Source organism: Malaclemys terrapin, chromosome 12 (genome assembly GCF_027887155.1).
Source record: "Malaclemys terrapin pileata isolate rMalTer1 chromosome 12, rMalTer1.hap1, whole genome shotgun sequence".
NCBI lineage: Eukaryota > Metazoa > Chordata > Testudines > Emydidae > Malaclemys > Malaclemys terrapin.
This window is the reverse complement of record NC_071516.1, coordinates 8,320,441-8,344,968: the sequence shown is the minus strand read 5'-3', so window position 1 is coordinate 8,344,968 and position 24,528 is coordinate 8,320,441. Positions and strand designations below refer to the sequence as shown.

Here is a 24,528-nt window from a genome sequence, read left to right as displayed (position 1 = left end):
TTAATGTAAAGTGGATTTATATTGCTGTCTATACTGGTGTAGCTACAGGATCTCAATGTCCATATAAGGAATCAATATTCTCTCATTCTGCTCAGATTTAACGATTACACACACTGAAAAGTTTGCCACCCTCCTGAAAAGGTGCTAGATTAGTAATGGATATTACCCCTTAATAATAGCTCCAGGTCATTTGTAGCAACTTAAGGCCTAAATGTTCTGAATACTGCATACCCACTTGTACATACAGTAACTACCCATTTAACCTCCTCTCGGTTAATGTTGTTTCGATCTTATGTCCCTGCTCAATTACAGAACATGCTCGTTTAAAGTTGTGCAATGCTCTGCTATAACGTCTTTGGCTGCCTGCTTTGTCCACAGCTGGCAGCCCCCCCACACACACATCAGCTCCGCTACGCTCCCCCTCCCCCAGTGCCTCCCACCCGCCGGCGGACCCTGCGGATCAGCACGTTCCCCCTGCCTGCGCAATCAGCTGGTTTGCGGCATTCAGGAGGCAGGAGAGAGGGGAGAGGACTCGACACTCAGGCTCCCCCCTCCCTCCCCTGCCCGTGGCAATCAGCTGGTTTGTGGCGTTCAGGAGGCAGGGGAGGGAGGGGGAGCCTGTGCGCCGCGTCCTTGCTCCTCCCCCCTCCCTCCTGAACACCGCAAACCAGCTGATTGCTGCGGGCAGGAGGAGGGGAGGGAAGGGGAGGAGTGAGGATGTGGCGTGTGGAGTAAACAGGGAGGTGGTGTGGGGGAGAAGAGGCAGGTTAAAGGTGGGGGCTTGGGAAAGGGATGGAATGGGCTGGCCGAGGGTTGAGCCCCCCGCCCCTGGTGCTTGCACAGTAGGGGAGGCTGCAGCTGCGCAACATGCTTCTCCTAGCCTACGAACCTTCAGCCTCCTTGCCTGCCTCATTGTCTGCAGTGCCAGTGGGCTGTGCCTGCGTGGGGTAATGCGGGGGGCACCTCCCACTGCTGCATACTCAGCAATGATGACTGTAGTATTAAATTGTTTCTTTAAAATTGTTTAAAACTTATACCTGTATTAAATTGCCTGTTTAAAATGTATATAATGCCTTTTGTCTGGCAAAAAAAGATTTCCCTGGAACCTAACCCCCCCGATTTACATTAATTCTTATGGGAAAATTGGATTCGCTTAACATTGTTTTGCTTAAAGTCGCATTTTTCAGGAACATAACTACAACGTTAAGTGAGGAGTTACTGTACAATGTTCCTGAAACTTTGATGTAGGCAACTTGTGCATTGGGGACTAGTCTGACATGCTACGTGACTAACAGCAACTAAACATACCACAGTTGAAATTATAGTAATAAAAAAAAAAATCCACTTCTTCTAATCTCTAGTTTAAGGATTCCCAGCTGCCTTTTTTCAGACAGACCGTGAGATAATATGTTCGTTTGCCTGTTAATAGACTCAACCTCCTTTTCCCCTTCCCATTCTCACACAGAGAGAATGAGGTGGGGTGTTTTCATCAATGAGCCTCATACTACTCAATAATAGATGGATTAAAAAGCATTAGTGGCTTCATTTTGGCTCCATATATTTAACCAAGACAATTAAAAATAGGAACCTCATCTTCAGTTGTAGTGAACCATGTCTGAAATATCCTGTCGTAACCACAACACGGTTAGTGCAAGAGACTCACTTCGTAAGGGAGAATCTTTCTATGCCAGTAAGTATCAGGCAGTTCAGTGCAGCCTGTAGGAATGCATTGCCCAGAAGCTTCCACAAAGACAGCCTTATAACAAAACTCAGCCATCTAATGTCTGCCTCTCAACAAAACCATTGGGCACAAGACTCCAGGCAATTTTAACAACACATTTAAAAATCACTTTTAGCCCATGAAAGCTTATGCTCAACTAAATTTGTTAGTCTCTAAAGGTGCCACAAGTACTCCTCGTTCTTTTAACTATTCCTCAGAGAGCCACCATCACACGCTGGGAGAGATACATCCTATCACTAAAACTCCATTAAAATGCGGTGTGCTTTTTTTTTTCCTTTCCCATTTCTGCCAATTTCCATATATGCATAACTGAAAATTCTCATCAGGCTGACTCCTCCTCTACTGTACATCCATTCAGTCTGTGTCGAAGACACAGGATTGAGGCATCTTTGACCAAAACAAGCAGCAGCAAGTCAGTTATAAGGGGAAAGTCTTGTGGTCAGTTGGCAGTGACAGGAAATGAAATACAAAGAAAGCATATTCTATTTTAGTGAAATGCATATTTGCCAGAATGGATATTTGTTTTGATTACCAGAGACACAATTCATATGCATACACTACTGTGAAAGCCAACTTGCACTCCGCTGGCAGAATAAATGGTCACTCATTCACATGTGTCATTAAACTAAAAGCACCCAATAGAACTGCAGCATCTCCAAGCATTTGACCGAGAAAGGCGCGTGTACGTAACACATTTGTAAAGAGGTTTCATTCTAGTTATTTTATACACAACCCCATCTTTCCATCAAACCAATATCATCTAACCTCTAGACCAGCGGTTCTCAAACTTTAACACCACGAGGACCCCCATTTTTATTTTAAATTTTTCAGGGACCCCAAGCCCGGCTCCCACTCTACCTCTTCTGCCAATGCCCCACTTCTTCCTACCCACCCCTGCTTACTCCATCACCCCTCCCTCAGTCGCTCACTCTCCCCCACCCTCACCAGGCTGAGCACGGGGTTGGGGTGCAGGAGGAGGTGCGGAGTCTGGGAGGGAGTTTGGGTGCGGACTCTGGGCTGGGGTGCAGGCTCTGGCCGGGCGGCGCTTACCTCGGGCGGCTCCCAAAAGTGACCGGCACCTCTCTCTGGCAGCGCGCGCGTGTGTGGTCGCCGCATGCTGCCCTGCCAGACTTTTAGCGCCTAAAATCTCCCGGTTTGACTTCAATAGCCTCCGGGAGATAGAGGAAGGAGGAGGAGTTGATCAGCAGGTCCTGCAGATCCCCTGGAGACTTCCCGGAGTCTGGGGACCCCAGTTTGAGAAATGCTGCTCTAAATCCACACAAACACAAGGTTCTAGCCTCACCACCAACCCTGGTTCTTTTCAAACTCAAGTCCAGATCCCACCTTTTACCTGCTAGCACCTAGAAATATTGCTGGGCGCCAGTATTTCCTCAGACTAACACTGGGCATTGGTGCTCTTGCAAAAATTGTTCTTGCACCGGTGCAATTGCAAAAATGGGATTTACAAGGGCTATTTAGATTGCACTGATTCCTCTGAACAACACTGGATGAAAGACAATGTTAGAACCTTCTCTCCAAACCCCACTTCACCCCAAACTGGCACCTATGTAGGTCTGTCCATACACAAAGCATAGGAGACATTGTCACATTATTTGGGTCGCTCAAGATGCAAAACACAAATTACATTTAGAAAACTTAAAAAAAAATTATGGCTTCAGCGTGGGATATGTTGAGAATAGTGCTTGATGTATGTGTTACATTAAAAAACTATGTTAAAAGGATGTTATTTAGGATTAAGGTTGCATGGCAACTGTACTTCTGACATTTCCCCAACTTTCAAATACTTGACCTTCTTTTCAACCTAAATATTCTTTTACCTTGTTCTGAATGCAGTTTCCTAGGGTTTTTTTTTTTTTTAAGTGAAGGAAAATGATTTACAATTGTGTATAACCTTGTTTTTAATCTCCCCATCATGTAGCATAAGCAGCATTTGAACTCTGAATTCTGCAACTGAGGGCTGGTCTTCACTACGGGGTAGATCAACACTGCTGCAGCAGGGATCGTTTTAGTGGGTCTTCAGACCCACTAAATCGAAAGCAGAGCTCTCTCTCTGGTTGACCCCGGTACTCCAGCTCTCCAAGAGGAATAAGGGAAGTCGACTGTAGAGCGTCTCCCGTCGATGCAGCGCAGTGAAGACACGGGGTAAGTCGACTTAAGCTACGTCAACTCCAACTACCTTATTCACTTAGCCAGAGTAGCGTAACTTAGGTTGACTTACCCCCGTAGTGAAGACAAGCCCATAGACCTCTACCACTTAAGCCACAGGACTATCTATGTCCACTAGCAACTTTGCTTTCCCAGAGATGGAAATGGGCTGCTGTGATCATGTGCTGGATCTGAAGAGAGGTGCATCCATCCCAACTCTCTTCCCCCACTACTGTGCTAGCAGCTCCCAATGAAATGTGCGCTACTGCCTTGGCAGCAGTGCGAGCCAGGCCTTAGAATGTGAAGCTCAGTTATCACCTTGGCTTGCTGTTAAAGCTTTCTAGAGGAACACAAGCCACACAAGTGTTTTAAAACCCAAGTTTACCTCTCACCCAAACTTGAATGGAATTTCACAGGACAAAGAAACAGCACTTCTCTAGCCCACAGCCTCCCCTCCCGGCTGGATTTTGAAGGCCTGCTGTAAACAATGAATGTGTTAAAACTTCCCAGGAAAAGATTACCAAAATCTTTTATAATGAAAAGTGTTAGGCAACCTAAATATAGGGATTGTTACCACCGCACCCAGTGGCAGACTAACACATGGGCCCCGTCCAATTTGGGAGCCCCCACAGGAGTGCCGGAACCTGGGCAGAAGTGTGGGAGGGGGACCCACCTGTGCCAGAACTGTGGCCCCGCCCCTGGCCAGGCTGGAAACCAGAGCCAGGCAGTGGTCAGAGCTGGCGAGGGAGCCCGGCCACTGTGAAGAGCCCCAGATCCCCTGCCTGCCCTAGGTGGGGACCAGGGGCCTGAGAGCAGCCCCCACTTTCCAGGGTGTGCTGCTGCTTTTGGGATCCAAGGGCAGAGGATCCAGTCTGGCTTCCTGCCCCCTCCTTTGGGCCTGCAGACACCCTCTGCGGGGAGAGGAGGCCCTGCCCCGGCTGGGAGGCAGCAAGGAGCCCTGGGAGGATCACAGGCAACGAGGAGCCAGGCAGGGAGGGCTCCTCTAGTGCAGCTCCTATTGCTCCTGGCCCAGCCTCAGCGGCTGCTGCACTCTCCTCAGGCTCGCTCAGTGCCTGCACCCAGCTCCAAGGCTGCTCCTGCTGCCACCTGGGCTTTGTGCCTGTCATGAACATACAGCGAAGGGTAGCATAAAATCCCTCTTTACGCTGTAAAGGGTTAAGAAGCTCAGAAAACCTGGTTGGCACCTGACCAAAAGGACCAATAAGGGGAGAAGATACTTTCAAATCTGTGAGGGAAGGTTTTTGTTTTCGTGTTCCTTTGTTCTCTCCCGGTCAGCGAGGAGCCTGGGCAGGGAAAATACATCTCCCTAAGCCAGGAGTTCTCAAACTGGGGGTTGGACCCCTCAGTGGATCATGAGGTCATTACATGGGGGGTTGCGAGCTGTCAATCTCCACTCCAAGACCCGCTTGCCACCAGCATTTATAATGGTGTTAAATATATTAAAACGTGTGTTTAATTTATTGGGGGGGGGTTGCACTCAGAGGCTTGTGATGTGAAAGGGGTTGCCAGTAAAAAAGTTTGAGACCCACTGCCCTAAGCCATATCTGAACTAAGCATCTAATATTACAGAAATAGTAAGTAATAGCAAGGAAATGCGTTAAATTATCTTTTGTTTTAGCTTGTGAATTTTCCCTGTGCTAAGAGGGAGGTTTATCCCTGTTTTTGTAACTTTAAAGTTTTGCCTAGAGGGGAAATCCTCTGTGTTTTGAATCTTTTTGTTACCCTGTAAAGTTAATCTTCCATCCTGATTTTACAGAGGTGATTCTTTTATCTTTTTTTAAATAAAAACTTATTTTAAGAACCTGATTGTTTTTCAGTGTCCTAAAGACCCAGGGGGTTTGATCTGTGCTCACTCTGTAACCAATTGGTTAGGATATTATTCTCAAGCCTCCCCAGGAAAGGAGGTGTAGGAGCTTGGGGGGATATTTTGGGGGAGGTAGGGCTCCAAGTGGCCCTCCCTGAATGTTTGTTTAAATCACTTGGTGGTGGCAGCAATACTAAGGGCAAGGAAGGAATTTGTGCCTTGGGGAAGTTTTTAATCTAAGCTGGTAGAAATAAACTTAGGGGGTCTTTTATGCAGGTCCCCACATCTGTACCCTAGAGTTTAGAGTGGGGAGGGAACCCTGACAGTGCCCAAGGTAACAACCACGTGTAGCACCGCTCCTCCTATCACCTCTGGCCTAACTGGCTTGCAGTTTGGGAGGCAACACCTCTATGCCCCCTACAAACTATGCCGTGGCCACTCTGCCTGATGCTACTACGCCCACATTAAAAAGTGGGGGGCATGGCCCTCCCACCTCTTAAAAGAGTGGGGAGGCCTGGCCCCCTTAACCCCCCTGGTTCTGGCACTCCTGGGCCCCCCAGAGTGTGGGGGGCCCAAATTTTTTTTGTGCCCAGGGCCATAATAAATCTTAATCCACTTCTGAGTGCACCCTATAATTTTTTAAGGGCACAGATTTGGGGGATGAGTGTCCCTCTAATATAATTGTTACCTTGTAAGCAAAGTAAAGACTTCAATTTAACATCTGCTTTCTGAAGGTAAAACTGTAATAGTAGTTTGCAATAGATCATAAACACAATAGCCAGAAGCCAAAGATTAGCTATGTAGGCGTTTAAGAGCTCTACATTTGAAGAATGTCAGAATGTTTTTAGCTCAGGGCAATCAGTACGTAGTTACCTGCTTTATCAGAAATACTCCATGTTTGTTACACAATCTAAATTTCATTATGTTTGCTTGTGTGACTGAGTACTAAGCATTTTTAAACTCTGAATAAACCACAGAGCCAAAATATTTCTATGAAGGATCACAGGCATCTCCAGGCATGCTTACCTTTCCCAAAGAGTTAAAGCTATGAAACTGTAAAAAGATATACAGGGTAGATACTGAAGTTTTATTCCAGCTAACCAAACAATAAAACCATTTATTCAGGGGAAATTTATAGAGCTACAAAAAAGTCAGTCACTGGCTAGCTGCTGCTCTTACTGCAAAAAAGGTCAGAAAGCCAATTTATCTCTGTAGTTTGAAGGAGCTCTCTGAACTTGTGGTAAATAACTTGCACTACCTGCCTCATCCCCCTATTAGTGAATAGCTTGCAACAAATGAAATACACATCCCAGTGCTATTAAGCTAACACTTCACATGGACTGGTTCTATGATCGCCCACAATAACTTCCCTAATCCTATGTCAACAGTATACAGCAGCACTGGGGCATGCGATTCAAATACAGACACGGTAGAATGGCCATCAGTTCAATCAGCTAAGCAGCTGTAAGTCTGAACAGTCCACTTATCTGCAGTTATTGAGAAGAGAGACTCCTGCTCCGAGACTTGTTATGGTAAAAAGCATCTGACAGTCCAAACATTGACTCATCACACACACTCACAGCTCTCAGAAATGGTACAGCTGTTGCACACTATGAGCTCTCTGAACTCTTGAGTGCCAAAACCTGAGGGAAGACACTCGTTCACTACCTCAGTTTTTGGGGGAAAAGATATGATTTTAAAAGGTGAATTGCACAGATTTTGTTTTAAAAAATAAACAGAAATCCCAAATAAATTTCAAAGCTAGAGGATGCATTTTAAAACAAAATGCAGTAAAAACCTCACTAGTTTGCTGGGTGGGGATGGGGGAAGAACAATGAAAATCACTGAATGCTGTAAGTTCTCAAGTAAGCTATTAACCTCCCCATGAATACTGCATCACTACATATATATTGGACAACTATAATTTATGGTATTTCAACAAGTATATTTATAGTAGACTACTGTGAAAATGATGAAGTCCTGGTCACATGAGACCTTGCTACAGAATCTGCTAGGATATTTTTGCTAAGAAGTTGGGACAAAAACACCCCCATTTTTTGTTGTGAGTTATAAAGTGTTTAGATTAATATTGCGCAGAAGTACATCTCAACTGGCAGCGTTCATTTTTTACTGTCTCAGAAACAGGCAAGGATTTCACTTGTATTGGTTTCACTTCTAGCAGTGGTTTCTCCAGAACAGGGGTGATGCAAGCTGGCATGAGTGAGTTACAGGCAGGGCATGTGGGGTAAAAATGACAGAAAAGGCACTGCTGTGTCTTTTCTAGCACATACTTGATTCTAATGCACTTGTCAATGACATTTTCACAAGCAATTAATTGCTCTGAAAAATTACAGCAATTGCATGAAGATAAGAACAATTGCAAGTATAATTAAGTCTACACAGAGATTTCCCTTGATTGGGATCTTAAAAGATATTTTTAAAAGCTGCTGGTCCCCTTTAGAAGATGATGTCAAATGATCTCATAGGTCAGTCACAATGGAAATTTTGCCTAAGGACTCTTTGGCCAGAGTGTAGTGTACATCAAGGCATATTTTTTTCTACAGACCAGGCAGCCTCTCTTTTATGGACATATATTACACAGTGGGTTTTTGTTGTTGTTTTGTTTGGCGAATTGTGAACATGAATATTAGGATGATTGATGGGTACAATGGAAGCTAGTCATGCAAACATTAACCTTTACACCCGCAATTCCTTTGTTGCTGCAAAGAAGGCAGGTACAAGTTATGTGCGTGAAAACGGTACTTGCTAAACAGGGACTGGGCTAATGTCTAGCTAACATTTAGACAAATGAACAAGGTTTAAATTGTGAATTTATTCATTTCAGCGCTACAAAGCATATGCCACTATTGTACTTGCGCCTGCAAGCTCTTCAAAAGCTGGGGACGACTTCTTTGTTTAGTATCTTCTGCTTCTTGTAAAGTACTGAGTGCACATTTGAAGTCTTACAAAATTAAAACTAAATGGCATAGAAAGCGTCTATATAATGATTTTAAGATCTGCTTGAGTCTCAGTAATGACCTCATATCAAACATTTTTCAAAAGATATGTTAACAAAATGTTGTCCCAGCCACATGGATCAAACACGTACGTTTGCAGAAATGGCTTAAAGATAAAATGTTTCTTCAAGTATAAATGATGGTGCTGCAAAGCACGACATCAACAGTCAGAGATATAGATGCTTGGTGGGATATTTCTCCCCCCTTACATACTGAATTAATTTCACAGTGACTATATCAACATGACACACAATTAATAGCAGCTATTTAAAAAAAATGTCAGCCTTAACTATAAATCATATTTTAATATCACCCACCTATAAAGATGATCTAAATCAATTTAAGCCGTTTCTGATTTATTAGCAACCACACATCATTATTATGAACAGTTCCTCCAATTGCTAAGCCAAAAACAGCTTAATTTGGGAAAGTAAGTGACTGCATGCAGAATGCGAAATGGCATTGTGACTGCTGAGGTTTTGATCTGGCCAGATATTTGTTTGCAGGCTAAACTAAATGCACCGTGGATATATTTCACTGTTATTCCCTGCATTAGTGCCATACCAAAACCTCACAAGTGCATAATAAACAATGTCATGTATAGTTGTTGCTCCCATTCTTCACGCTTTCATAACTTGGCTATTTTCAGAGCCCTCAGTTATCTGATTCCATGGCAAACTGTGCCAATTTCAGGCCCAGCTGCAGAAATTCATTAAGATCCGGCAATGCTGCTCTGTTCCCTATTCACCTCCTCCCTCCACCCTCTTTTGTTAGCCTTATTCTTTGAAAGAACAAAAGAACGGAGTAAGATGGAAAAGGAGAGAGGGAGGAGGGATGACAGGCAGAAAAAGAAAGGTGGTGAAAAAGCATATTTGTAATTTTAGATATTCTACCAGCCTATCTGCACAAAAGACAAAGGCTTTCAACCTTCAATCTTTCTTTTAAATGTACAATGTATAGCCAGCAGCACTTTAAAATTGGGTATTGAGATTTATAAAGCAGCTCAAGAAAGAAAGCGCTGTTAGCATATTCTCTCAGGCTAAATATTAATAAGGGGTATATGTTGGAACTTTCCACCCTACGGGCTTGTCTTTACTAGACAACTGGATAGCAACTGTGAGTAATTGAGCATCACGTCACTGACTAGTCAAGTTGGACCTGAGCAAACTGTGTTCAGCATAATGTTAGTCAATATTCATTAAACCCTCCACCTAGTAGAGTTTAATCATGATTTACCCTGGTCTATATTGACCAGACACGTCAGCTACCTTCTGTTTGCCAGAAGCTGGGAATGGGCAAGAGGGGATGGATCACTTGAGGATTACCTGTTCTGTTCATTCCCTCTGAAGCACCTGGCATTGGCCACTGTTGGAAGACAGGATATTGGGCTAGATGGACTTTGGTCTGACCCAGTATGGCCACTCTTATGTTCTTATCTTGGCTCTTCCCAATAGCATCCAAACATTACAAGTTCTTCAGTGAAACCACATCCTAGTTAGCAACACTGTACAAATAAATTTAGAATGTTCTCTGTAATTATATGGGTGTCAGTGCCATCAAATCAACAGCTGTGCCACAGTATTACAGGGGAATTGGACAGGTTATGAATACATCAATTTGGAGCTTATTTACATGACAAAAATAGTTTAACCCATTTGAGTGAGCACCACCATACAGCAAAAACTGAGTATCTACTATTTAAATTCCAGAGTCCCACTAAAAGCGGCACCGGAGGCAGCAAACAGGGCGGCTAACAGGGGAGTTTGAGAGGGAGTTTGCAGGGGGAGGTAAGGGGGGAGGCAGGAGGGCAAGGTGTGGTGTGTGCTCTGAGTCCACAGGCACCGTGGGCAGGGAGCCCAGCAGGCATGAGCCAAGCAGCAGCAGCAGACAGAATGCAGATGGCTGCATGTGGAAGCTGTGGTATGTATATGGTCCTAGCAGGGGAGCCGGAACACAGGTATGTGTGTATGAAGTGTCGCCTGATAGTGTTACTGGAGGAAAAGATTAAGGGGCTAGAGATGCAGGTAGATACCCTGGTGGAGTTTAGGCGGGGGTTTGAGCAGCTGATGGAGGACAGGCAAGGAGGGGCTGAAGGAGAACGCCCTGCGGCGCAGGTAGAGGCAGAGGAGGGTGATAGGGGAATGGAAGGGGGAGAGCATGGGAGGTGGAACCATGTGACTGTCAGAAGCAGGCCAAGGAAAAGAAGGGCCAGTGAGGGGGGAATAGAACTCAGGAATAGGTTCGAGTGTTTGGATAGCGAGGTGGAGGGGCAGCAGGTGGCGGCTGAAGGTGGGAGAGTGAGGAAGAAGAGAAGAGCGACTAGTCCGAGAGAGAGAGGGGAGGAGTTGATGGAGACAGCACCAATTCTGGGCCCCGGGAGGATTCAGGAAGGCATAAGGGGGAGCATTAGGGAAGATAGGAACAGGCTCAGGTCAGGACTAGAGGGATTAGAGACTAGATTACTAGATGGCACTGTTGCCAGGCGAAGGCAGGTGTATGTAATTGGAGACTCATTACTGAGGAGATTGGACAGGCCTGTGACCAGGGCGGACCCGGAGAACAGAAGGGTGTGCTGTCTCCCGGGCGCAAAGATACGCGATGTGGACCTGCGGTTGAAAAGGATCCTAAAAGGAGCAGGTAAGAACCCCTTGATAATCCTTCATGTAGGAACGAATGACACGGCTAGGTTCTCGTTAGAGAGAATCAAGGGAGATTATGCCAGGCTGGGGAAGACGCTCAAGGAGATAGAGGCTCAGATTATCTTTAGTGGGATTCTGCCCGTTCCGAGGGAAGGGCAGCAAAGGGCTGATAGGATTGTGAGAATAAATACTTGGCTAAGGGAGTGGTGCTATAAGGAGGGCTTTGGGATGTATGGCCACTGGGAGGCTTTTGGGGACAGACACCTGTTCTCGCGGGATGGGCTTCACCTGAGTAGGGAAGGAAATAGACTTCTGGGAGGGAGGCTGGCTCATCTTATCAAAAGAGCTTTAAACTAGGAAGTTTGGGGAGAAGGTTGGGAGATGCACAGTTAATCTCCACGCCAGATTCCAGTATGGAAAAGGTGAGTAAAATGAGAGGAGACATAGCCGGGGAGACGAGATTGGACATAGGAAGGACAGGGGGGACGGGCGCAAGGAGGCCCGCAACATATAGTGCTACTAATGGGAGACAGGCTAAACGACATACATTAGGGTGTTTATACACCAATGCGAGAAGCCTAGGTAATAAAATGGAGGAATTGGAGCTCTTGGTCCAAGAGCTGAAACCGGATATCGTAGGAATAACAGAAACGTGGTGGAATGACGGTCACGACTGGAACACAGGTATGGAGGGGTATACGCTGTTTAGGAAAGACCGGAACAAAGGTAAAGGTGGGGGGGTGGCATTGTATGTCAACAGTGAAATAAGCTGTAAAGAAATAATAGTGGATGGATTAGATAACACAGAGTCCGTCTGGGCAATACTCACACTGGGTAAAAGGACTACTAGAGCCTCTCCGGGGATAGTGCTTGGAGTGTGCTATAGACCGCCGGGATCGACCCAGGATATGGATAAGGAACTATTTAATGTGTTTAGAGAAGTAATTACTAATAGAAACTGTGTAATTATGGGGGACTTTAACTTCCCGGATATAGATTGGGGCACAAACGCTAGTAGTAATAATAGGGCTCAGATGTTCCTAGATGTGCTTGCTGATCAATTCCTTCATCAAGTGGTAGCTGAACCGACGAGGGGGGAGGCCACTTTAGATTTGATTCTGGTAAGCAGTGAGGACCTCGTTGAGGAAGTGCTAGTGGGGGACAATTTGGGCTCCAGTGATCATGAGCTAATTCGGTTTAAAATACATGGAAGGAGTAACAGAATTAAGTCAAAGACTAGGGTTTATAATTTTAAAAAGGCCAATTTTAACAAATTAAGGGGACTGGTAAGGGAAGTGGATTGGGCAAACGTATTAAGGGATCTAAAGGCAGAAGAAGCCTGGGATTACTTCAAGTTAAAGATGCATGAGCTGTCGGAGGCCTGCATTCCAAAAAAGGGAAAAAGATTACAAAGCAGGAGATTTAGACCGAGCTGGATGAGCGACCGACTCAAAGGGGTGATTAGGAAAAAACAGAAAGCGTACAAACAGTGGAAGAGGGGAGGGATTAGTAAAGAAACTTACCTTAGTGAAGTCCGAGAATGTAGAGATAGAGTGAGAAAGGCCAAAGGCCATGTAGAGTTGGACCTAGCGAGGGGAATTAAAAGCAATAGTAAGAGGTTTTACAGCCACATAAATAGGAAGAAAGCAAAGAAAGAAGAAGTGGGACCGCTGAAGACTATTGCCGGAGAGGAGATTAAAGACAATCTAGGCATGGCGCAATATCTCAATGAATATTTTGCATCGGTGTTTAATGAGGCCAATGAAGGTATTAGGGATACTAGCACCACTACAGAGGGGCATTCGGGATGGGGGATTACCGTATTCGAGGTAGAAACAAAACTTGATTGCCTTAATGGGGCTAAGTCGGGAGGACCGGACGATCTTCATCCGAGAATATTGAAGGAATTGGCGCGGGAAATAGCAGGCCCGTTAGCGATAATATTTAATGAATCTGTAAATTCGGGGGTGGTCCCGTTAGACTGGAGAATAGCTAATGTGGTTCCTATTTTCAAGAAAGGGAAAAAAAGTGATCCGGGTAACTACAGGCCTGTTAGTTTAACATCTGTAGTGTGCAAGGTGTTAGAGAAAATTCTGAAAGAGAAACTAGTTGAGGACCTGGAGGTTAGTGGCAATTGCGATAAATTACAACATGGTTTTACGAAGGGCAGATCGTGCCAAACGAATCTGATCTCCTTCTTTGAGAAAGTAACGGACTTATTAGATAAGGGAAATGCGGTGGACCTAATATACCTGGATTTCAGTAAAGCGTTTGATACAGTACCCCATGAGGAACTATTGGTTAAACTGAAAAACATGGGGATCGATATGAAAATCCAGAGGTGGATAAGGAATTGGTTAATGGGGAGAATGCAGCGGGTCGTATTAAAGGGTGAACTGTCGGGTTGGAGGGAGGTTACTAGTGGAGTGCCTCAAGGTTCGGTTTTGGGACCCATTTTATTTAATCTATTTATAACTGACCTCGGGACCGATTGCAGGAGTGGGCTGATAAAGTTTGCGGATGATACGAAGGTGGGAGGCGTTGTAAATTCGGAGGAGGATAGGGATATCCTGCAGGGAGACTTGAATGAGCTTGTGAATTGGAGTATCAGAAATAGGATGAAATTTAATAGTAAAAAGTGTAAGGTAATGCATTTGGGGATGACTAATAACAATTTTAGTTACAAGATGGGGACGCATTGGTTAGAAGTAACGGAAGAGGAGAAGGACCTAGGGGTCCTCGTAGACCGCAGGATGACTATGAGTCGACAATGCGACGTGGCGGTGAAAAAAGCCAATGCTGTCTTGGGATGCATTAGGCGAGGTATATCTAGTAGGGATAAGGAGGTCCTGCTCCCGTTGTACAAGGCGCTGGTGAGACCTCACTTGGAGTACTGTGTGCAGTTCTGGTCTCCCATGTTTAAAAAAGATGAACTCAAACTGGAACGGGTGCAGAGAAGGGCCACTAGGATGATCAGAGGAATGGAAAACCTGTCGTATGAAAAGAGACTAGAGGAGCTTGGGTTGTTTAGTCTGACAAAGCGAAGGCTGAGGGGGGATATGATTGCTATCTTTAAATATATTAGAGGGATTAATACAAGGGAGGGAGAAGAATTATTCCAGCTTAGTACTAATGTGGATACGAGAACGAATGGATATAAACTGGCCGTGGGGAAGTTCAGGCTTGAAATTAGACGAAGGTTTTTGACCGTCAGAGGGGTGAAATATTGGAACGGCCTTCCGAGGGAAACGGTGGGGGCGACGGACCTGTCTGGTTTTAAGATTAAGTTAGATAAATTTATGGAGGGAATGGTTTAATGGTAAAACATAGTAGTCAAGGAAAACCAAACAATGGTAGGTAAATCGTATAATGGCTGACAGGGGTCAGGCTGGTGACTCTTGCCTATATGCTCGGGGTCTGACTGATCGCCATTTTTGGGGTCGGGAAGGAATTTTCCTCCAGGGCAGATTGGCCGAGCCTCTGGAGGTTTTTCGCCTTCCTCCGCAGCATGGGGCAGGGATCTCTAGCAGGAGGGTCTCTGCCGATTGAAGTCACCTAAAACAGGATTGGGGACTTCAACAGCAGAGTCCAGGGAAGGGGTAGGGACGGTTTTATGGCCTGCAGCATGCAGGGGGTCAGACTAGATGATCATAATGGTCCCTTCTGACCTTAAAGTCTATGAGTCTATGAGTAAAATGACAATTGTTTTCCCCATTGTTTTGTAGAAGATTTGGGATGATAGCAAAACACACAGCCATTATGAAACATTTTCTGTTCCATATTATACAGAGGATACAGTGGCTGGTGCATATGATGGAATAAAAAAAAAAAAACAACAACAACATTCTATATGGATAATAAAAACCTGTTCCACTGAAAATACAGAGCAGAAAATTTTTACCCTTTGCAGACACACGGACTACTACTCAAGACACAAGGCTGAACCTAGTTATTTTATTACAGCACCGTAGATGTGCATGGTGCCGTACAGACAAAAAAATGTGACGAGTCACTGACCTAAGAAGATTACCATCTAAATTAGATACTGAATAGGGAGAAATGACCTCAAACAAGAGGACTGAGATGTGATAAGGAAAGGAATGTTTACATACTATAAAGTCACATGGTTGTTTGTGTAATACACATTGTGTTAGCCCCTTATAAGTAACTTGGCACATGAAGGGGAGGAGTCACACTGAACAGTTAATTTACATATCCAGTTATATTTCTTCAGCCTCCATTGGTGTACATATGCGAAACTTCATGCACACAATTTTGCTCCTGTGTCTGTAGCATGCAAGACACCTACGGGTACATAGGTGTCTATACTGCTAAGTGTAGGGGCACTTTAGTGCTTATACAAGCAGAGATCCAGATGGAAATTTCCCTCAAGAGATTTAATTATGATTTTAAAAGTCAAAAGGAAGTGCACCCAACCAAAACATCTCCTGTTACTTATGTCTTCCTTGAAAAATGAAGAACTGCTTGTTATTAATGTGCACCTTCAAGGAAAAAAAAAATACTGTTGATCAATACTGTTGTTTCCAGATCGCTAACATGGAGAGGGCAGCCTGGGTCTACATATAAAGACTTTGTGGACCATACATGGTATACAGGTCTGCTGTGCAGGAAGATGTTGCAGAGCAACACTGTTTCTTTAGATTTTATGCAACAACAATATTTTGTACATTACTCTGCAATGTGTAAAAAGCTAAACATGACACTTCTCTCCCTCTTCCTAAGGGAACTGAGACAGGACCAGTCACTATTTGGGGGGGGGGGGGGGGAGTGGAGGAGTAAAGAAAGGACAGGACAACTGACATGGGTCACTCATCATAAAAGGATTTGTGTAGCCATCTTCATTGATGCTGGAGCCTTCACGTGTCCTGGTAACAGTGTCCTATGGATTATAGGACATATCCATTACTTTCAGCTGCACTGAACAAGTACATTGGTCAGATGCATCGGAGAAGCTGCCTGGCATTACAACTTGAGTAACAACATTCCTATTTAAGCACTGCAATCATCTTCTGAAGTTAGCAAACCACTGACCATGACTAAGGGGCGCATATCTCTTTGTACTATTGTTTCCGCCCCTCTGTAGACTCAGTGGGGCAGTTAACATTGTATGGCTATTTTTGTGAGCAAGATGAGTAGAATAATCATTAATTAGATAAACAATAATTAGATAATCCACATTTCAGACCAGTAAGAGTTCTCCTAAACACAGTCCAGTCATATTTCTTCACTGAAACACAATGTACCCATCTCTGAAGTTCACCCAAGGATGCCTCTAGCATACAAGCCATTGATTAATATTGCTCACGAAACAATAGTGTAAACAAGAAGTAGACAATTAAAAAAAAGTACAGAGAATTGAGATTAAGGGGAGCAAATTATAGCTCTATCTAGGACACATTCACTGGCACAAAGTTGTGTTTAATTAATTGAATCAGCATGATCTGAGGGGGAAAAAAAACATGCTTCTGAACAGTTGAAAATCTATGATCACTAATACCATACAGTACAGGATTTGTATTACTTCAAACTCTAACAGCTTGTTTTCTGACAGAAATATGTTGCAAAACAGCCCTTTTCCCCACAAAAATGCTTTTTAAGAGTCTGACCACTTATTACATCTTTATCAGTGTGCTACCAAATTACTAAGCATTAGCCACTTACAGACTTTTGTAAGGCTCAAAGAAAAAAGTTTTTCTGCAAGGCGCATGCCTGCTAGTATCAACATATCAAGTCAGCTAAGAGTAGAGAAACAGAAACACAGACCAGCCGGTTTGTGCCCAGCCTTAAGGAAGACAGATGTCAAAATGACCTCCTAGATCTCAGGCTCATGAGAAACCCCCCAAAGTTCACTGACTGGCTCCGATGAAGAGAGACAGGAAGGGAAACACTCGCCTAAAAATAAACATGCAGGAGTACAAAGGGATTAGTAGTACTGAACCGAACCAAAACCCCCAATACACTTCCTCTGGCTTTTATAAAGACAGGACACCCAGCTAAGGGTTTTCTCCTAACGCACCTCAACAAAAGACAGGTGGATACGATCTAGGCGCTAATACCAGCCTAAGAAGGCGCTATACCTTTGGCGCACCCCTCATCTCTCCCCCTCCACCCCCCATAGGTGCTCCCAACTTTCCCAGGCTGGCTCTCAGCCCCCTCACCCCATGCTTTCCATAGCATGGACATTCCTCCTACTTGCTCTTAGGCTGGGGATTAGTCCACGGCGGGGGGGGGGGTCCGGGGAAAAGGGTCGCAGCTAAGCCCCCCTTCGGGGCTGGACTCTCCCAGGCCCATGCCTTGGCCGGGGGTGAGCGCCTGGCTGATGGGGGGCGAGGCTAGGGGCTCACCCCACATTCTCCTTCGGGGGAATGAAGTGTCCCCTGCTCGGTCTCAGCCCAGAGCAGAGACCCGGGGGGGGGGGGGGGGCTGCCTGCTCCGACGCTCTGCCCAGGGCAGGCGAGCGCGGAGGGGACACGGCCACCCCCACCCTGAGAGAGAGGGGCGGGACCCAGGCGTCCGGGACCCGCCGCGCGCTCACCTTTGCCGCTGCACCTCCAGCGTGAATCCGCCGCCGCCCCCTCCTGGGACGAGCTGCGTGGGGCTGAGCAGCCCCGGGGGGCCCGGCAGGGCGGGCGGCGTGGGGGGCGGGGGCCCGACCTGGCCGCCCAGGAGCAGCGGGGGCAGGAAGGCGGCCAGCCGGGCCGGCTCCGCCTCGCCCTTGGCCCCCACGGCGTGGGCCGGGGGGGGCCCGCCGGCGGGCAGCGGGGCGGGAAGGAGCCGGGTGAGGGCTCCGGCCGGCTCTGCCGCCTCCTCCCCCGCCGCCGCCGGGGCCGAGGGGGGCGGCGGCTTCTGCGGGGCCAGGCCGGGGGGGCGCCCGTCGAGGGAGATGTTGTTGAGGAAGTAGAGGGCGGCCTGCCTGCGCCGGGAGTCGCCCCGCTTCCGCGGCGGGGGCTGCTCCCGGGACGGCCGGCCGGCGGGGGACCCGCACGCCGCGGCCGCCGCCATCCTCTTCCTCCGCCGCTGGCTGCGCGGCCGCCTCAGCCAGCCGCCGCCCCATTGGCCGCTCCGCGCCCGTATGCAAATGAGCAACGGGCCGAGGCGTGCGCTCATTGGCTCGGCCTGCCCCCCTTCCCATTGTCGAGGCCGCCCCACCGGCTCCGGGGTGTCTACTGGGTCCTAAAGCCGGCAATAGCGCAGGGCGCACAAAGGGGGAGCCGGGGGGAGGAACAAGGAACAGCGGCCCTAGGGGCGGGGGCATCAGGCGACCAGCCCCCGGGGGTGGGGGCACAAGGAGACACTCCCCAAGTATGGGGGACAAAGAGACACCCCCCCCAGGGGTGGGGGGTCTAAGGGGTCCCACCCCCTAGGGGTGGAGGTACAAGGAGACACACCCCTGGGGGGAGCATAGTAGGCAGCCGCTCCCTGGGGCCAGATACACAAAGGGCACCATCTCCATGCGGAGTCACAGGGATGTGTTGTGCAGAGTTTGGCCATAGGACCTGCTGTGCCTAGAGCTGGCTGCGGGTCCTTATGCAAGTCACCTACCCTCCCTGTATCTCAGCTTCCCCCACATGAAATAGTAATCCTAATCTGCCCCCCAGCAGGGAGTTGAAGGGCTAATTCATAAACATGCCTGTTGTGCTTTGAAAGTATCAGTATTTTTTTAATGTTTATTTATTTTATTAGCTAGATCCCTTGATGTGCTCAGGACTGTAGACGGTACTTAAATTGGGGAGCTGGAGTTTCAAAAGGGGTCTGAGACCTGGATAACAAATATATAAAAATAAATCAAGGTGGGTTGCTGAGAAGTGAACTTTAAACTCCATTTCACCAAAGCTGCTGCTCCCAGTCTATGATAGCCCACCTCCCCCCACACTATACACACACAGTTTTGCACTCTATGCATCTGAAGAAGTGAGGTTTTTACCCACGAAAGCTTATGCCCAAATAAATCTGTTAGTCTTTAAGGTGCCATCAGACTCCTTGTTGTTTTTGTAGATACAGACTAACACGGCTACCCCCTGATACTTGACACTTTTGTCAGAACACTTTCAGCACTGAGTGCAGGTGACAGAAACAAATGCAGCCTCGGTTCAGAGGGTTTTACTGCTTCCAGTTCGGTTCAAGGGGTTTTGATAATTTTATTTGACATGTTTTCTCCATCACTGGAAATTTTAAAATCAAAGTTGGCTGTTTATTTATTTATTTACAAGTTGTCTAGGAATTATTTTTGGGTAGTTCTATTGCCTGTGTTATACAGGTCAGACTAGATAGTCACAATGGTCCCTTCTGGCCTGGGAATCTATGAATCTATAACTATGTGGTTCTTGTGTTTTCCCAAATAAATAACATTTGGGGGTTCAGGAATCCTTAGGTGTTTCTACTTGTAGACTTGGGTGTGTTTGTGTGTGAAAGGTTGTTAGTTCCTTTAACGTGGGAGTGGATAAGGTTTCAGGCAGGGTCTCATTTTTTGTTTTAATCAGAACCCCTAGGCAGCATTGAACATGGCCCTTCTTACTGCTATAACACCCGGCAGAAGGATTAACATTTTGGGGACTTGTCTGGCAGTTGAACGTAGGACCACTGGATCTAAAAACATGCAGTGTTACTGCTTTAGCTGAAAGACTCACCTTTGCTTGCATGAAAGCTGTAGCAGACTCATAAACCTCTACGTGTTCCAGCCGCTTGGGGGGCAGTGAAGAGTGACGCAGTGGAGTGTGGGTTACATATTGAGAAGACTCACTGGGAGACTTAAAAGGGTGGCGAAGAGTCCTGCATCCGACGAAGTGGGTATTCACCCACGAAAGCTCATGCTCCAATACGTCTGTTAGTCTATAAGGTGCCACAGGATTCTTTTCTGCTTTTACAGCTCCAGACTAACATGGCTACCCCTCTGATACTTAAAAGGGTGAAGATGTAGGCCCTAGTACCACAAACACAGCATGCCAATTGTTCCATTAAGGTCAATGGAATTACTCACATGCTTAAAATTAAGCAGGTACGTAAGTATTCACAGGATCAAGGCCTTAGAATGTTGAATTTCATTTTCCAATAATACCAAAAAGGGCCACATTTTTAAAGAGGCTTTACACCAACTTTTAATACTATGCCTGCAACTGTGCACCTGCAATCAAATCGATGTCTAACTACGGTACATGAATTGTAGATGCTAAACGGTGGGCACAAGATTAAAGGCAGATTTTTTTTATATGGCCCATAAACCACTATATAAACGCTAAATATTATTATTGTAGATCTTTCGTAAACTCTATTTTTTTCATACTGTCCTAAATATAATAACATTTGTGTTATAAAATTAATAGTATTGACTAATAGCAATGAAGGAAAACAAGGCACAAAACATTGTTTTCTGTAGGCTCTATTTTTAAAAAAAGCCACTGCAAAAATAATCACTAATACAATGTTGTATTAAAAAAAATCAGAGAATTCAGAAAAAACTCCCTATCATTTATGACAGTCAGTGTAGGTCAGGTTTCGTCCTAAATCATTTGGCAGCATCACTTTATCAGGAAAGACACCAAAACCATAATTTAGGTTGAAAAATAATGTCAAGCTCCCTTGTTGTCAATCCCATCAATGAGGCGAAGGGATGAATGGGCATGGAGACTCAGCTAGCCTTTCTCTGCCGTTCTCTAGAGCCCAAGATGTGAATTAAAATGGAAATAATTTTTCTTGTTTTCTGTTGGCAAAAACAGCAGTACCATGTAACCAGTCCCACTGAGCCAGCAGAAAAGCTGAAACAATAGCACAGAGAGAAGTGAACTTCCACGGTTATCTTGATGGGTTGCTATCTTCAAAGCCCAGTTAAAGAGCTTGAATGCCAATGCTGTTAATGCTTGAATGCCAGAGAGCTTTCCTGATCCATCGACAAGTGTGCTCCTTCAGTGTGGATGAGTGTAGCACATACACCCTCATATTTCATTCAGGTTGTTACTAGAACATTCCATCAGCAGTGAAGGCATTTACACAAATGAGGATAACTGGGTCCAACCCATGTCAGCCTTCCCTTCCTTGGCCTCCCTACTTCCATCCCCCCAAACAGGACTTGGGAAGGGGAAGGGACACCCCAGTTTCAATTCAACCTACCAGGACAATATTACTTAAGTACAAGATACTGTTATGGCAAAAAGCCCAACAGACTATGTTGTTGAGCAGTATCCTCCAGTGCTGACCTCAGGCGCATTTGACTCTTAAGTGCTGCAGAGTCTCTATGATAAATACTAGGGCTGGCTGGTTTATATTTACAAGAGCACAATAGCATAGATGTAAAGTGCCATTTTTTGAATGCCTCTGAAAGTGCCTCTTTTGCACTCTGCCCATTAATCCATCTCCCTGGCACTTACCCTTATATTCCAAACCTTTGAGCCAGCCATGACCGATTGGCAGCTTTCAGCTTTCACTGGTGCATTAATCACATGACCTGAAGTGATGTTCCAATGATTTTGTTTGACTACAGGCAATTTCACTTGGGAGCTGTGTTCCCTCTTGACACCCACTGGAGCAGAGTGGACATTTCCCCCAGAACCCTGAGATGCATTCATCAATGCAGGTATTTTTTATGCTCGTCTGTCACTGCTAGTTTCCAGTTAGAAGCATAATGACATGCCAGCCTCAGGGGAAAATGTTACCGAGTGGATCGCAGTGCCAATAGCTATATGCCTTGGAAAATGATTCAAGCTTTCACTGCATCATTAAGTGTTTTAAAAAGGCCGAGCTGATTGATTTAATCATATAACTCTCCACTGGGGAGGGTTATGTGCTCCCTTCATGAAAAATGTATGTGGCATTTACATGAGGATTTTTGACTGAATGAATCAAAACCTTTACTTAACCATATGGCACAGGAACTGCAATATGGATTATTAACCACAGAGTGGTAACTTTCTTGGTGTGATCTTGTAAAATTTGTCTTCTGAATAAGTAGCAAAAAATCAGCACTCCGCATAGATATTCAGTGTTCAGCAGAGACAGTGGCCCACTTGGTAAAGAGCAGGACACAATCAGGGCGGGAGTAAGAAAGGCTTTGAGGGAGAGGAGAAAGCAGGGATGCCCAGGGGTGCGTGGGGAAGACCAGTGTAGGTTGCCTCAAGAAGCCTGATATGATGACCCCCCAGGTTAAGGACCACATCAGAGTAACTCCCTAAATAACCCCCTTCCTAAATCTACCCAAATCCATGCTACCATCAATTATCTCCCCCCGCGCAATCCATCAATAGCATCATAATCTATCTCACTTCCAGCCCTGCTCCATCCTTCCTCCTCTCCAGCAGATCAGTGATCCAGCCCCTTTCAGTCCACCAATTCTCCTTGTTCACCTTCAGCATCTCGACAGGCTGCCTCTGCTCCCATCCTCACTCAATGCCAGCCTCCTTTTCATAGCAGGGGCTGCCTCATCTTCCCTTCCATGTGCACCACTGTGTGGGAAAATGGAGCTGCCCTTCTGGCAGCCCAGGGATTCTCTGCTTCCAATCCCCGTATCTTCTCCCCATAGCTCTGTGGGGTGACATGGACAGGGAGCAGGAAATGGCAGGAGACAGAGACCCTCTTGCAGGGCTGGAAGGATCTGCCTGGCTGATCCGTCTTCTGCCCACCCAGCAGCTGAGACATCCTAACGACAGGCAGGAGCTGAAGACTAAAAAAAAATGGTAGTTGAGCGGCTAGAAAAGCGGGAGATGCTGGGGGTGTGGGCTAAGGAGCAGGGCAAAGGCTTGCATCTCCACTCAGAAGGGCACTGGGAAGTCTGGTGAGGGGTGAGTTGTTCTCGTTGCTCAGGTAACGTTGTGCATTACAGTTCTTGGCTTGGCTAAAAACCCTCATAATAAGACCAACATTTTGAATTCATGAACCAAAATTTCAAAACTAGCCTCTACATTTGCACATGTAGATTAGTGTACACAGTGCGTCTGTGTCTGAAAAATACAGGCCTTGTGCCTGGAAGCAGCTTTTGTGCCATGCAGCCCAGGGAGACATGAATTGTGTCTTTAGGGGAGGCGCACTCGATTTCTGCACACAGAACTGGAGCCACAGATTTAAAGGTGGGGAGGAGCCCTTTTGAAAACTTGGACCTGGCTACATTTTTCAAAACTAGACACCCAAGATGAGATTGTCAAAAGTGACTAGTGAGGCTGGGTGCCTTGACATCTGGGTACCCAATAGACACCTTCAAGAGGGCTGATTTTCTAAAAGTGCTGAGCACTCACCCTCACCTCCTTTGAGGTGTCTGAAATTGGGCACCCCAAAAGCGAGGGACTCAAAATCACTAGTCACTGCTGAAAATCTTGCCCCTAAATTTTTGCTAATAATATACAGTATGTGCCCACACATGCAAACTATCCCAGTCAAATGTGCAGCTGCCCACGCAGAACTAGCAATTGCATACGGCAAACTTGACTTTTTATGCAGATATTATGCACATACTTTGTGCATACAGGGTGAAATTCACCCTGAGCAGAGCTCCTGCACAAGGCCTAGGTATCACTCACATCCCGCTGAAATCCTCAACACTTAGGTGGGATTTAAACATTGCATTGATCGCATGCCAGCCCTCTGCACAGGATGAATTGCACCTGCAGTGAATCAGTGAATGAGGCTGCATTATTATTATTTGCTGGCATTACTGACTGAATCAGACCCAATTTAAACAAGAAAGCTCCTCTTTATGGAGGAATTGGTGATCAGCATGATGAAAAAAGGCACGTGTTAAAAGAAAAGGATACGGGAATGGGTTTTTGTGAAAATCCTGTGTTATTAAAAATTTCCTTATGTGTGGCAGTAACTTCTTCAAGTTTAATGTTTTTAAGGATTTTCTCATTAAAGAGGTTAAACAAAACATCCCCAACATTCTGTAGCCAGATAGCTAATGACATTTCAGAATATTGAAAAAAAGATTAAGAATCTAATTTGCCTTTCACTGTTTGCGCTTCTTTACTTTCTGCATTTCATTCAGCTCAGACAATAAGGAAAACATTTGAGCTAGTTTCATTTTGCTTCTAGTCAGCTTTACTTTCTGGTTTCCACACTTGAATATAGCACTGGAATGTTTGAATTACAAATATACTCCAGAGAAACTTTTGTGTAGGGTTTAATTTTTTTGTTGTTTTA

The 24,528-nt window shown here is 45.8% G+C and overlaps 1 protein-coding gene across 1 annotated transcript in view; it reads right to left on the bottom strand.

Annotated features, from left to right (window-relative positions):
- CABLES2 (Cdk5 and Abl enzyme substrate 2) overlaps nt 1-18,411 on the bottom strand; it is a 50,046-nt gene extending 31,635 nt beyond the window's left edge. Inside the window, exon 1 of the mRNA XM_054045894.1 lies at nt 17,945-18,411. Coding sequence (XP_053901869.1) covers nt 17,945-18,411 — 467 coding nt within the window. The remainder of the gene's footprint in view (nt 1-17,944) is intronic.
- Between the last annotated feature and the right edge of the window lie 6,117 nt (nt 18,412-24,528).